General features: G+C 43.5%; 1 protein-coding gene across 3 annotated transcripts in view; it reads left to right on the top strand.

The window, feature by feature from the left end:
• Positions 1-15,965, top strand: part of glt8d2 (glycosyltransferase 8 domain containing 2) — a 42,971-nt gene that overhangs the window by 22,940 nt on the left and 4,066 nt on the right. For all 3 annotated transcript variants that reach the window (XM_068050317.1, XM_068050316.1, XM_068050315.1), the window contains exons 5-9: positions 440-557; positions 3,846-3,930; positions 7,675-7,787; positions 7,999-8,165; positions 13,685-13,797. In XM_068050317.1, coding sequence (XP_067906418.1) covers positions 440-557; positions 3,846-3,930; positions 7,675-7,787; positions 7,999-8,165; positions 13,685-13,797 — 596 coding nt within the window. The remainder of the gene's footprint in view (positions 1-439; positions 558-3,845; positions 3,931-7,674; positions 7,788-7,998; positions 8,166-13,684; positions 13,798-15,965) is intronic.

Raw genomic sequence — 15,965 nt, 5'->3', positions numbered from 1 at the left:
AGTGTGAATTTTGAGAGAGGTGAGAATGAGCTGGAGTTATTCCTGATTCCCATTCTAAACCCCATTCCCCAATCTTCTCAACATTAGTCGTTAAAGTTGATGTTTAGCAGGGGAGCTGCTCACAGAGGGTAAAGCGTTCAGTTTAGTATTAAAAGAAACTTCTAACATTGTAGTGCAGTTCCATAAACATTGTAAATAATTCATGAATATTTAATATGAGATTCTGGGCATAACGCAAAATGAGACTTGACATCCCTACTATTTAACCTTCGTGGGAGGAATGGAAATAAGTTAATTTGGAGGTGAGTGAAGAAACTTGTTCACATCATATGAGGCAACAAGAACCTTCACAGCCCTCTGAAGCTTTTTACTTTTGTGTGGTCCACCCAAGTCATCATTCTTTCTGATTGTTACTTTTTTTCTCTCCACTACCCATTAGCAAATGGATTGAAAATACAAAACTGAAAGGCATCCAGTACAAAGTAATGGAATTCAATCCTGCTGTACTGAAGGGAAAAATAAGACCTGACTCTGCACGGCCCGAGTTACTGCAGCCCGTGAGTATGAGTGCTTCCGGAGGAACAGGGTTTCCCTCAAGGTTCATGGGTAGGAGCCGGAACTGAGGGTCATACTTTATACAGCATATGGTTGTGCTATAGGTTCCTAGATTCCTTTAAGGTGTTCCTTAAAACCCAACACATTGACCAAACTTATGCGTCTAATTGTATTTGGTAGCATTCATGTGAAGCGCCTTGTGACATTTTACTATGTTTTACGAAAGGGTTTTGATGGAGTAAATAAGGAGAAACTGTTTCTAGTGGCAGAAGGGTCCATAACTAGAGGACAACAACAATAACAACTTGCATTTATATAGTGCCTTTAACATAATGAAATGTCCCAGGGTGCTTCACAGAAGCATTATAAAACAAAGTATGACACTGAGCCACATTCGGAGATATTAGGTCAGATGATCAGAAGCTTGGTCAAAGAGGTAGGTCTTAAAGAGTGTCTTAAAGGAGGAAAGCAAAGCGGAGAGGTTTAGGGAGTTTGGGGCTTAGGCAACTGGAGGCACGGCCACCAATGATGGAGCGATTAGAATCAGGGATGCTCAAGAGGCCAGAATTAGAGGAGCACAGATATCTCAGAAGGTTGTGGTGCTCGAGGAGGTTACAGAGATAGGGAGGGGTGAGGCCATGGAGGGATTTGAAAACAAAGATGAGAATTTTAAAATCAAAATGTTGCTTGACTGGGAGCCAATGTAGGTCAGCGAGCACAGGGGTGATGGGTGATAAAAGATAGATTTAAGATGATGGGCAAAAGGACCAGAGGCGACATGAGGAAACATTATTTTCACACAGTGAGTTGTTGTGATGTGGAATGCTCCACCTGAAAGGGCAGTGAAAGCAGATTCAATAGCAACTTTCAAAAAGGAATTGGATAAATACATGAAGGAAGAAAACTTTGTAGAGCTACGGGGAAAGAGCAGGGGGTGTGGAATTAACTGGATAGTTCTACCAAAGAGCTGTCATAGGCACAATGGGCCGAATGGCCTCCTTCTGTGCTGTATGATTCTATGTAAAGGCAAGTTGTTGATGCAGTAAACAAATGAAATGATAATCTGAAAATTTGCAAGAGGGCAGCCTCCATGTCTAAACCTCCATCTTCCACTGCACTGAGAAGGGAGTTGGTGAAAAACACAATTTGTGATGGTGAAAAATGTACAGAGCAGCGCAGGCTCAGTAAAGCTATAAAATCATGTTGGTTTGAGAGGAATTTGTTGCTAAGGTTGGCCCGTCATACACTTCCACACAACTTTGCCCCATCTTTTGTGTTTCCTTTTGATGTATATCAGATAATACCTGATGTGCTCTACCACTTTTAGCAGTGATTGCAGCCCAGTCACTGCAGAGCATTTAAAACAATATTTCCCTTTAATTTCTATCAATATGTTTTGGAGAAAATAACAGCATTTAAGGTCTGGTATTGCTCACCACCCCTTTCCCAGGTTCTAAGCAGAACAGCAATGTACCGATAAAGTGCAAAGTGAGATTTAACAAAGATTAGGGCGAGGGGAGGGGTTAGAAACTTGGGTAATAAAGTGGGAAGTGCAGACTGGGTGGGTGGGGGCAGGGGGGTGGGAAGTGGGGGAAGGTGGGCTACCATATATCCTATCTCACTGGCTGCCCCTCAAAAGTGCAAGGCCATCACAGGGTACAAAGTTTCATTCATTTGAATAGTGATCCTGTGGCACAGGTTGCCAGCTCATACAATGGGTGTTGAATTGCTGAATTCCTTCAAGTGAGAGCTGGACCTGTTTCTGCTTGGGGTGGAGATCACCTCTCAGAAAAGGTAGGGAATGCTAGTACTGCAGGGCGAAAGTGATCTCCTGGTCTAGTTTTGATTGGCTGGATAGCTAAGAGAGGAATTTCCTGGATTTTGTTTGGCCCCAATTTGGAATGGGTTTTCAACTGGTTTATCGCCTCTCCCAGGAGATCACATGGTTCCCAATGGGACAGGGAGTGCACATCTTGTAATACACAAGGTATCGCAATTGTGTGGGACAGGCTGGATGGACCAGAGGGTTTTTAACCTGTCCTCCATTGTTCTTGTGCATCAGCCATTTTTATCTGCAATGTATGGAAATCAATTTTTAAAACTCCTCCTCAGGATGTGAACGTCGCCAGCAAGTCCGGCATTTATTGCCCATCCCTAGCTGCCCTTGAGAAGGTGGTGGTGAGCCGCCTTCTTGAACCGCTGCAGTCTGTGTGGTGAAGCTATTTCCATGATGATGTTAGGTAGGGAGTTCCAGGATTTTAATGTTGAAGGAACAGCCGATATACAGTGTTCATAAAGTTTTGTGCAACTTTAACCTTTAATAATTTTGGATCTACACATGACAGAAACAAACTGTAAACAGCATATGAAATCATGATTTATACAGTTTGTTTAATGTTGTTAATGCTGCATTACTGATGCTAAAACTGATTGAAAATGATGACTACAAGAAAAAGTGAACTGTTGGAAAATTGGATCGAGCGATGTATCACAAAAGATGACAGTTGTGTTGAAGCTGAGAAATTTGAACTGTATTGTGTTAAAACTGTATGAATTTTGCTTTCATATGCTGGTAATAGTTTGTTTCTATTGTGTGTACATCTAAAGTTATTAAAGTTTAAAGTTGCACAAGGATTTTATAAACATCCTGTATTTCCAAGTCAGAATGGTGTGTGTGACTTGGAGGAGAAGCTGGAAGTGTTGGTGTTCTCATGCAGCTGCTGCCCAAGTATAATCCCAATTGAAGCAGCTTCTTGATTGGCACTTCATCCACCACCTTAAACAATCACCAACACACCGTAGCTGCACTGTGTACAATCTACAAGGTGCACTGCAGCAGTTCACCAAAACGCTCCTTCGACAGCACCTCTACCATCTAGAAGGACAAGGGCAGCAGATGCATGGGAACACTATCACCTGAAAGTTCCCCTCCAAGTCACACACCATCCTGACTTGGAACTATATCGCCGTTCCTTCACTGTCGCTGGGTCAAAATCCTGGAACTCCCTTCCTAACAGCACTGTGGGTGTACCTACCCCACATGGACTGCAGCGGTTCAAGAAGGCAGCTCACCACCACCTTCTCAAGGGCAATTAGGGCTGGGCAATAAATGCTGGCCTTGCCAGCGATGCCCACATCTCATGAACGAATAAGTAAGAAAGAGGCACAATATTTATCAGCAAAGGAGTTAGATTTATCAGAACTCACACCTCTTGATTAATGTAGAAGTGTCTCTTTTTGTTTATTTTCTATTCAGTGTTATCTTCTCACGGAACATTTTTCTGTTTCAGCTCAACTTTGTCCGATACTTCATTCCATATCTTATTCGTGATCACGAGAAGGTGATATACTTGGACGATGATATCATTATACAAGGTATTTTCTGGGCTGACAAGATTTTCGGATCAGTGCTGTTATTATACCTCACTGGGCAGAGTGGGTTCACATGCCAGAAGCACGTTGTTCAGTGCTCTCTGTTGTACTGGTCTGGTTCTACTGGCTACACACACTGTGTACTTGAGCTTCCTCTGAAACTTGGAACAACACTGTAGAATCAGACGAACAGGAGGAAGTCATAGGATGGCATAGTGGCGCAGTGGTTAGCACCGCAGCCTCACAGCTCCAGCGACCCGGGTTCAATTCTGGGTACTGCCTGTGTGGAGTTTGCAAGTTCTCCCTATGACTGCGTGGGTTTTTGCCGGGTGCTCCTGTTTCCTCCCACAGCCAAAGACTTGCAGGTTGATAGGTAAATTGGCCATTATAAATTGTCCCTAGTATAGGTAGGGGGAAGGTGGGGATGTGAGAGGGTAATGGGATTAATGTAGGATTAGTATAAATGGGTGGTTGATGGTCGGCACAGACTCGGTGGGCCGAAGGGCCTGTTTTAGTGCTGTATCTCTAAATAAATAAATAAATAAAAGTCATTCAGCACCTTGACCCTGTTCCATCGTTCAATTGGATTGTGACTAATCTGTATCTTAACTCTATTTACCTGCCTTCCCTCCATACCCCTGATACCCTTAATTAACAAACATCTATCAATCTCAGTTTTGATATTTTCCATTGACCCCCCAGCCCTAGCAGCATTATGGGGGAGAGAGTTCCAAATTTCCACTATCCTTTGTGTGAAGGAGTTCTTCCTGACATCAACCCGGAATTTTAATGTTGTGCCTTGTTCTGGCCTCCCCCACCAGAGGAGAAAGTTTATCTTTATCAAGTCTATCAAATTATGTCATCCTCTTAAACACCTCAATTAGATCAGGTCCTCAGTCCTCTATCCTTAATGGAATAGAAGTCCAGTCATCTGTAGTGCACCCACTCCAAAGCCAGTGTATCCTTCCTGAGGTGTGGTGCCCAGAACTGAATGCAGTGCTCCGATAGTAGGTATGTGTAGGCATGTGCACTGCAGCATGGGACACACACACACACACACACACACACACACACACACACACACACACACACACACACACACACACACACACACACACACACACACACACACACCTGACCAGCACATTGACTCTTATTGAAACGTTGAGTTTGTGCCCATAATTAAAAGTGGAAGCTTTGCAGCAGAAGCTGACACGTATGGAACATGGTGTTGGCCTCCTCTGCTACATTGGACACAGTCAGGCTACTTTGCATAGGTTTCAGTGCAAGTAATATAATAACGACAGCTGGTGTTTATATAGAATCATAGAATGATACAGCGCAGATGGAGGCCATTTGGCCCATCATGTCTGTACTGGCACTTTGAAAGAGCTATCAAATTAATCTCACTCCCCTGCTCTTTGCCCATAGCTTTGTAATTATTTTCCCTTCGAGTATTTATCCAATTCCCTTTTGAATGCTACCATTGAATCTCCTTCCACTGCCCTTTCAGGCAGTGCTTTCCAGATCATGACAACTTGCTGTGTAAAAAATATTTCACAAGGTACTTCACACGTGCGAAAACGGGTAGTGAGCATTCGTGGAATAGTTTGGAGGAATGATTGAAAGCATAGTTGAAAAGAGTTGACAAGACTTTCAAAAATGGGGAGAGAGGTGACAAGTCAGAGCGATTTAGGGCTGGAGTTGGCCGTCATTGTGAAGTGGTGCCGCCGATGGGAGCGGGGATGGATGTACAGGAGACCAAAGCTAGAGGAATGAAGGGCACAGACTGTGACTTAGGGTGGAGGAGGTTGCCGAGTCAGGGTTAAGCTGGTCCATGGTGAGATCTATAAGTAAGGATCTCGAATTCAATGCTCTGGGGCTACCGGGAGCTATTGGAGGTCTGCAAGAACAGGTGCAATGGCCAAGCGGGACTTAACGCAGGACAGGAACATGGGCAGTGCTTTTGCATGAGTTGGAGTTTGTGTAAGGTGGACCTTGAAAGGGCAGAGAAGAGGGTGGTGCAGAGGTCAGGGCGAGCGAGAGGTGACAGAAGCGTGGATAAGGGTATGGTAGAGTTGGGTGATGTTGCGGAGCTGGAAGTTAGAGTTGAGAACAGTTTGAATTGAATGGCTTTACACAGAGATTATTTAGTCACGTTTACATATGTGGCAGCAGGAATCCCAGTATGAGGTGTACAAATGTGTTAAATTTCTAAAAAAAAGTCATTTACAGTCAGAGGCTGAGTTCAAGGATTGAGTTAACGGTGCTGCTAGGTTAGTTCCCAGAGCAGTCAACACTATAATTAAGTCATGTTTCTCAGAATTTTCCAACCTCATGTTCTTGATTAAAGTATCTAAGCCCACAAGAAATTCCTTATTTGAATTAATTATATTCAGCAAGCCAGTGCCACTGAGCACCCAACTCATTACCAATAACTTGCTTTGAAGTACTGTACTGCTAATCACATAGAGCACAAATATGTACATGACAGGAAATGACCATTGCAGCACATCTGCTCAGTCCTAGTAGCTCATACCTTGTATGAGTTTCCTTTGTGGAAACTGTGGAATTTGCTACCACAGAAAGCAGTTGAGGCCAAAACATTGTATGTTTTCAAGAAGGAGTTAGATATAGCTCTTGGGGTGAAAGGGATCAAAGGATATGGGGGGAAAGCGGGAACAGACTACTGAGTTGGATGATCAGCCATGATCATAATGAATGGCGGAGCAGGCGGGAAGGGCCGAATGGCCTACTCCTGCTCTTATTTTCTATGTTTCTTCCGAGTATTTCTTGAAGTTGCTGATACACCAGTCTCCCACTGCCTGCTTTCTGTAAAATAGTTAAATCTAAACTGTCCTGTTACATGCTGTAAGCCCATGACTTCCTGTACAATCTGCTAAACATAATGACCGTTATCCTTTCTATACGATTATGGGTCTTGAATACTTTTACAAGATCACCTTACCCTGAGCCTACTCTTCTCTTGTGCAAACACTTCCAGTAATTTATTTGCTGAAGTTCAGTTAGCAATTTAGTTGCCTTTTACTGCACCTTCTTCAAAGCCTGACTAATTATCATTCTCGTAATACAGTGACCAGAACAGTATACAGCAGTTCAGGTATTTTGTGCACAGTTCTGTTCACTGTATTCACATTACTCGAAGCTTCAGCTAAGAATCAATTAGTAGAAAAGGCCCCCAATTCTGGTGTGTGTGTCTGTGCGCTGAGCTAAAAACGGCCCTGTTCTGTTTTGAAAACATTACAGTATCCTTTAAATACAATGCTATTAGATATTCCATTGTGCCAATTATCAGCACAGTATTTGTGCAGGCATTCAGTAATTCCCACTGACAGGTCGCCTAAGTAATTCTTTTCTCATTGTCAATAGACATCATAAAGTAAATATGAATCAGTGTATGTACAGTCCTGAAAGGTGGGTCAATTAGCTTGCTAATGTTCTACTGAAGTTCTAGTTGCAGCACTCCACATTTGCAACTAAAAGAACATCCTAGTGTTTGTACATTTCAGCACATTACAGTTTCTATCTATTTTTCAATAAAAGAACTGCAAAAATTGTGGAGAATTTTTCACACGTTTTTTTTATTTGGTTTCTCTAATTATTCTGCCTCCTATTTGCCCTGTCATATTACAGCAATCGCCAAATATGTTGTTGTTAAACTGCCAGCACACGTGCTAATTGTAGCCACACGTTGTTATTTGAATTTGGACTTGGTTTTAACCACAGGTGATATCCAGGACTTGTACGACACTGCCCTGAACCCTGGCCACGCTGCTGCCTTCTCAACAGATTGTGATCTGACCTCAACTCACGAGATGGTTAGGAGTATGGGAATGCAGGTGACTCCTGTAATCTGACCTAAGCTGGCTTTGGTAACAGTAAAGCATGCACCTATAGTGAAAGTGTACCTTTATTTTAAAAAAAAACCTGCTTCCTTTAGTTTGCATTTTTTTTTATCATTGAAAGATTCAATCTCCGCCCCCCCCCCCCCCTCACCTAATTTATTCTATAAAGATATGCAACTGCAAATATGATTCATTTTCTTTCCAGACTACATACATGGGACATTTGGACTACCGGAAGGCAACAGTCAGAGGTCTGGGAATAAATCCCACGACATGTTCCTTTAATGTTGGCGTGTTTGTCGCAAATGTTACAGAATGGAAACGGCAGCGGATCACTAAACAGTTGGAAAAATGGCTGCTATCCAATGTAGAGTAAGTCGTGCACTTTCCTCATGTATTTATACCTCAGTACAAAACAATGTCTTGATATTTTTCTTCATAAGGGTCATTAGGGGGGCAGACAATGTCAGCAAATTCACAGCCATGTTTTCTGAGACAAGTAAATTGCAGGGGTAGGTTTGGGGGTGGGGGTGGGAGTTCGTTGGATCAGGGTACACAAATGTAATTGAATCCCCATTTTAAAGTCATAGATTCTACCCTAACTTTTACATCTATTGTAAATTCATATGTCCATGTTTATAATGGAAACTCCTATGTAAACTTGTCCTATCAGTGGTAGTGCTGAAGCACCTCTGCTGGGGAAAGGATGTGTTATGAAGGTGCTTCCATTTTTAATATTTTTTGAGGAATCGTGTTCAAAACACTGCAGAAATACCCAAGGAGATGCTGGACTTATTTCTTTCATAAACAGGGTCACTGGAAGGACACTTGGGACCTTGTTTAAAAACAAACTTACTGGAAGTCACATGTCTTAAGCTAAGTAAACAGCAGGAGCCTTGCTGACTATCGGAGTTGTTTACAGAGAAGTGACATGTCTAGATTTATGGTGGTCAAGAGTTGGTTTCATTTTTGGATATTGTTTGGAGTTCAGTTTGGGTGTAAGCCTGTTGAGAGAGAGGCTACCAGCTGATTCTGTTCCACCTCTTTGAGGAACCCTGAGAATCCGATGTGAGAACTGGAGAAACTGATGCAGCATTTCTCCTGAGAAGCTTCTGGAAGCATTTCTCTTGACATCTCCTGAATGAACTTCTTCTGAAAAGATCCCAGTGACAACCACATGTGTCTGGTGACACCTGTCTACGTGAATCTGGACACCAGAATCTGGAATTAAAAAGCTAGTCTAATGATGGCCATGAAACCATTGTCGATTATTGTAAAAACCCATCTGGTTCACTAATGTCCTTTAGGGAAGGAAGTCTGCTGTCCTTACCTTGTCTGGCCTACATGTGACTCCAGACCCACAGCAATGTGGTTGACTCTTAAATGCCCTCTGAAATGGCCTAGCAAGCCACTCAGTTGCATCTAAGCGCTACTACGTCAATAAGGAATGAAGCCAGGCGGACCCATTGGCATCGACCTAGGCACCAGAAATGACGACGGCAAACCCAGCCCTGTCGACCCTGCAAAGTCCTCCTTACTAACATCTGGGGACTTGTGCCAAAGTTGGGAGAGCTGTCCCACAGACTAGTCAAGCAACAGCCTGACATAGTCATACTCACGGAATCATACCTGACAGACAATGTCCCAGACACTGCCATCACCATCCCTGGGTATGTCCTGTCCCACCAGCAGGACAGACCAACCCAAGGTGGCGACACATTGGTGTACAGTTGGGAGGGAGTTGCCCTGGGAGTCCTCAACATCGACTCTGGACCCCATGAAGTCTTATGGCTAAAGCCTGGCTACCTGACCCAAACCTGACCAAGGCCGACTACATGTGTCGGGTTCGGGTTGGGTCAGGTCTGTATTCAGCATCCAGCATTCGGGCTTGGGTTGGGTCGGGCTGGACTGTACTGTTACGTTTTGTATTGTTTTTGTTTTAGTCTATGATCTTTTTCTGTTTCAAAAATCTGTTTGTTATTTTCGGGTCGGGTCAGGCATTTAAAAAAATTAAAGGACTCGGGCCCGGGTTGGGTTTTAATTTTATACCCAAGCCAGGCTTTACTTAGGACACCAGGTCAAACATGGGCACGGAAGCCTCCTGCTGATTACCACCTACCGCCCACCCTCAGCTGATGAATCAGTACTCCTCCATGTTGAACAGCACTTGGAGGAAGCACTGAGGGTGGCAAGGACGCAGAATATACTCTGGGTGGGAGACTTCAATGTCCATCACCAAGAGTGGCTTGGTAGCACCACTACTGACCGAGCTGGCCGAGTCCTAAAGGGCTAGACTAGGTCTGCGGCAGGTGGTGAGGGAACCAACACGAGGGAAAAATATATTTGACCTCGTCCTTACCAATCTGCCTGCCGCAGATGCATCTGTCCATGACAGTATTGGTAGGAGTGACCACCGCACAGTCTTTGTGGAGACAAAGACCCGTCTTCACAATGAGGATACCAACATCGTGTTGTGTGGCACTACCACTATGCTAAATGGGATAGATTTCGAACAGATCTAGCAATGCAAAACTGGGCATCCATGAGGCGCTGTGGGCCATCAGCAGCAGCAGAATTGTACTCAACCACAATCTGTAACCTCATGCCCCGGCATATCCCCCACTCTACCATTACCATCAAGCCAGGAGACCAACCCTGGTTCAATGAACAGTGCAGGAGGGCATGGCAGGAGCAGCACCAGGCATACCTCAAAATGAGGTGACAACCTGGTGAAGCTGCAACCCAGGACTACTTGCATGCCAAACTGCGTAAGCAGCATGCGATAGATAGAGCTCAACGATCCCATAATCAGCGGATCAGATCTAAACTCTGCAGTCCTGACACATCCTGTCATGAATGTTGGTGGACAATTATACAAAACTGGAGGAGGTGGCTCCACAAATATTCCCATCCTCAATGATGGGGGAGCCCAGCACATCAGAGCAAAAGATAAGGCTGAAGCATTTGCAACAATCTTCAGCCAGAAGTGCTGAGTGGATGATCCATCTCAGCCTCTTCCTGAAGTCCCCAGCATCACAGATGCCAGTCTTCAGCCAATTTGATTCACTCCGCGTGATATCAAGAAATGGCTGAAGCCACTGGATACTGCAAAGGCTATGGGCCCTGAAGACCTGTGCTCTAGAACTTGCCGCGCCCCTAGCTAAGCTGTTCCAGTACAGCTACACCACTGGCATCTACCCAGCAATGTGGAAAATTGCCCAGGTATGTCCTGTACGCAAAAAGCAGGGCAAGTCCAACCTGGCCAATTACCGCCCCATCAGTCTACTCTCAATCATCAGTAAAGTAATGGAAGGTGTTGTGGACAGTGCTATCAAGTGGCACTTGCTTAGCAATAACCTGCTCAGTGACGCTCAGTTTGGGTTCCACCAGGGCCACTCAGCTCCTGACCTCATTACAGCCTTGGTTCAAACATGGACAAAAGAGCTGAACTCCAGAGGTGAGGTGAGAGTGACTGCCCTTGACATCAAGGCAGCATTTGACCGAGTATGGCAACAAGGAGCCCTAGAAAAACTGGAGTCAATGGGAATTGGGGAAAACTCTCCACTGGTTGGAGTCATACCTAGCGCAAAGGAAGATGGTTGTGCTTGTTGGAGGTCAATCATCTCAGCTTCACGACATCACTGCAGGAGTTCCTCAGGGTAGTGTCCTAGGCCCAACCATCTTCAGCTGCTTCATCAATGACCTTCCTTCAATCATAAGGTCAGAAGTGGGGATGTTCGCTGATGATTGCACAATGTTCAGCACCATTCATGACTCCTCAGATACTGAAGCAGTCCGTATAGAAATGCAGCAAGACCTGGACAATATCCAGGCTTGTAACATTTGCGCCACACAAGTGCCAGGCAATGACCATCTCCAACAAGAGAGAATCTAACCATCTCCCTTTGACATTCAATGGCATTATGATCACTGAATCCCCCACTATCAACATCTTGGGGGTTACCATTGACCAGAAACTGAACTGGAGTAGCCATATAAATACTGTGGCTACAAGCGCAGGTCAGAGGCTAGGAATCCTGCAGCGAGTAACTCACCACCTGACTCCTCAAAGCCTGTCTACCATCTACAAGGCACAAGTCAGGAGTGTGATGGAATACTCTCCACTTGCATGGATGGGTGCAGCTCCAACCACACTCAAGCAGTTCGATACCATCCAGGACAAAGCAGCCTGCTTGTGGCAGCAGTGTGTACCATTTACAAGATGCATTAGAGTAAAGTATATAATTGGCCATATTGGTAATGGGTAAAACAGTTAAATATATATTGTAATCCATGGAGAAGTGGAACTCGAGAAAGACTGTGCACTCCTCCATCCTCAGTTGTAACAGATGTCAATACAGTGTAACAAGTTTAACATAAGCATTTTCCATTATAAATGTGGACAGATAGAGCTACAGTGGGGAAAGTTGATAGGACGTATGTGCAGACACAGTATTTTGAATATTTTAGTTGGAATTGAAATATCCAAGTCGAAGTATATTTATGATCAAAATCCCAGAAAACCTTAGTTTAAAGTTCAGGTGCTCAGCTTGCAGCAGTGCCTCCTCATCATTATCTAGCTGTTTAGCTGCAGGCAATACTGTTTTCATTTTCTGAGAGTTTTCTCTCCACAGCTCAAGTATAGACATGCACGGATTTGCTGCACTATTTAAAAAAAAAATCCTAGTTGAAACTTTGTGGCGAGGCTATTGAATGTTTCTCATGAGCACATTTCTGGCTGTATGTCAACTTTCCTCTGCATGTCCCTTAGTCCATTTTTCATGTTACTGCACATTCAAAAGTTTTTGTCTCTCCAGTAACTTGCTATTTTCCTTTCAGCCACGGCTTGTTTTCCCCCTCTCTCTCGTCCTTTGTGTTGTGAGTGTCTCTCAAGTTAAATATAGCTTTTTAATTGATGGTAAAGGACTGCCAATCACAGTTAACCACAGCTCCCTCTTTATTACAATAGCATTGGGATGCTTTAATCCAACAGAACAAACCTTTGGTGTGAAATGGAGTCGGCTCAGTAGTAACTTGAGAAATCTGAAAGGCTGGATTCCATTGTTTTTTTTGTATAGGATGATATAGCGCAGGAGGCCACTCGGCCCTTCTTGTCTGTCCTCAAATATTGGTGCTAATGGCGTTGCACTGATTTATTCAATTGAGAATTATGGGTCCTCATGCAGCCCACAGTAAGTGTTGTCTTCAACTCCTATTCCAAATGTTTGAAAATTTGAACCTTGCAACTATTTTAAATTTGATTTAGTCAACAATGGTTTAAACCGCGCATCATTTAAAAAAAAATTGGACAGCTAGTGGAAATAATATTTTCTATTTTATTAACAAAGTTTACAATACTTCATATAGCAACAACTTGTGCCTTTTAATGTAGTAAACCGTCTCAAGACACTTCACAGGGCCTTTACCAGATAAAAAAATTAGACACTGAGCCACATAAGGAGTTATTAGACAGCTAGAGAACTAGGTTTTAAGGAGCATCTTTAAGGAGAGAGGCAGAGAGGTTTAGGGAGGGGATTCTATAGCTTAAGGCCTAAGGCAGCTGAAAGTATAGCCAGCAATGATAGAGCAATGGGAAATCAGGATGCACAAAAGACCAGAACTGGAGGGATGTAGGGCTGGAGGAAGTTACAGCGATAGGGAGGGGTGAGGCCATTGGAGGGACTTGTAAACAAGGATGATAATTTTATACCAAACTGCATGTGTTAAATAATATATTCTATTTTGCAAACAAAGTTTTCAATATTTTATACATCTTAGTGCATGCTTTAACTATTGATAGCAGAAATAGGTATCTTGTCACTTAGCAGTATATGAAAGTATTGTGCTTATGGTATTCTCACTCACTTACCTGGGTTTCTATTCTTTTACAGGGAGAACCTGTACAGCAGTGCACTGGCTGAAGGAGTAGTAACCCCTCCTATGTTAATAGTATTTCACAATAAACACTCTTTATTAAACCCGTTATGGCATATTCGGCACCTTGGTAAGAGCCTGTCCCTGCTCTGGTCAGTTTTTTTTAAAGCTATGAATGGAGTTTAAAAGAAAGGACATTTTGTAGAGCAGTTCGGTTAAATTTCTCTTGCCAGACTTGACCTGGAAACTGTAACTATTTAATTCAAATTGGAATTGATTAAAATACTCCTGCAGTTTTTTTTTAAGATAATCGGGTTGAGTTTTGTCTTCACTGTCTTGGCTGATGGAGTGGATTGGCCACTCCTTATGCAACCCGCCCGCTTTTTATTCCATTCAAATCAATGGGATACAAATTAGGCTGGTTCAGTAAAAGGATAGCAATCTGCTCTGCCAGATTACCAACCAAATAGTGGAGATAAAAAAATCTACCCCAATGTGTCTGTTTAACTGTAATATTCATGGAATAGCTTTTCAACTCCATCTCACCCTTTACAATCAAAACAGGCAATGGAAAGCAGTTGGCGGATAGTTTTGCACAATATGGCAGACTGTTTTCAAATTACATGCATGGGACATAGCCAAGAACACACGGTAGTTTTAAACAAGTCAAACACCAGATTTCCTCTACAACTTTCAAAACACGCAGCTTTCTTATGCCAGTCAACCATTCTCCAAAAGGTTTCAGTAAATCTCAAGGGACTTATAAAGGAACTTTCATTGATGTAGCACCTTTCATGTCCTCTGGACATCCCAGTCTTATACAGCCAATGAATTAACTTTGAACGATAGTAACTCTTATTTTGTAGACAAAAGCTGCAGCCAATTTTCAGAGTCAAGGCCCTGCCAACAGCAAATAAGTAATTGATTTATTTTCTTTCACATAGTGACATGGTATCTTTTTACCTCCACCTAAACAGGCAGAGAATTGAATCAACATCATATTTGAGAGGCAAAACAGAATTCCCTCAGCGCTGCACTGAAGTGTCAGCCTCAACCATGTGCTCAAGTGTGTGAGGGGAGGGCTTGACCTCATGACCTTCTGACTCAGTCAAGATTGCAAAAAGTAGACATGAAAATATTTGAACGCAGAAAAGCATAAATTGTTAAAAAGCAATCAGGAAAGGGAGATATGTTTAATTAACACGAGATTTTAATAAAAATGCGTGCAATTCTGGTTGCCACACTACCAGAAGGACATGGAGGCTTTGGAGAGGGTACAGAAAAGGTTTACCAGGAGGTTGCCTGGTCTGGAGGGCATTAGCTATGAGGAGAGGTTGGATAAACTCGGATTGTTTTCACTGGAACGACGGAGTTGGAGGGGCGACATGATAGAGGTTTACAAAGTTATAAGCGGCATGCACAGAGTGGATAGTCAGAAGCTTTTTCCCAGGGTGGAAGAGTCAGTTACTAGGGGACATAGGTTTATGGGGGCGGCACAGTGGCGCAGTGGTTAGCACCGCAGCCTCACAGCTCCAGTAACCTGGGTTCAATTCTGGGTACTGCCTGTGTGGAGTTTGCAAGTTCTCCCTGTGTCTGCGTGGGTTTTCTCCGGGTGCTCCGGTTTCCTCCCACAGCCAAAAGACTTGCAGGTTGGTAGGTAAATTGGCCATTATAAATTGCCCCTAGTATAGGTAGCTGGTAGGGAACTTTAGGGACATGTGGGGATGTGGTAGGAATATGGGATTAGTGTATTATTAGTATAAATGGGTGGTTGATGGTCGGCACAGACTCGGTGGGCCTGTTTCAGTGCTGTATCACTAAACTAAAGGTGAGAGGGGCAAAATTTAGAGGGGATGTGTGAGGCAAGTTCTTTACACAGAGGGTGGTGAGTGCCTGGAACTTGTTGCCGGGGGAGGTGGTGGAAGAAGGTACCATAGAGATGTTTAAGAGGCATCTTGACAAATACATGAATAGGATGGGAATAGAGGGACACGGACCCCGGAAGTGCAGAAGGTTTTAGTTTAGGCAGGCATCAAGATCGGCGCAGGCTTGGAGGGCCGAATGGCCTGTTCCTGTGCTGTACTGTTCTTTGTTCTATTACTAACATGGGTGAAAGGGGACTGCAGTTTATAATCTATACTTGGATTTTCAGAGTTTTTGATAAGGTTTCACATTGGCAATTAATGACTAGGGACATGGAATGGGAGGTAAAATATAATTCTGGCTAAAAACAGGAAACTTCAAAACATTATGAGTTTTCCTATGGGTTGGTTTTGGGACTGTTGCTATTTTAATCTA

The sequence above is a fragment of the Heterodontus francisci genome, chromosome 18, assembly GCF_036365525.1.
Source record: "Heterodontus francisci isolate sHetFra1 chromosome 18, sHetFra1.hap1, whole genome shotgun sequence".
Lineage (NCBI taxonomy): Eukaryota > Metazoa > Chordata > Chondrichthyes > Heterodontiformes > Heterodontidae > Heterodontus > Heterodontus francisci.
This window is presented reverse-complemented; position numbering and strand designations above follow the sequence as displayed.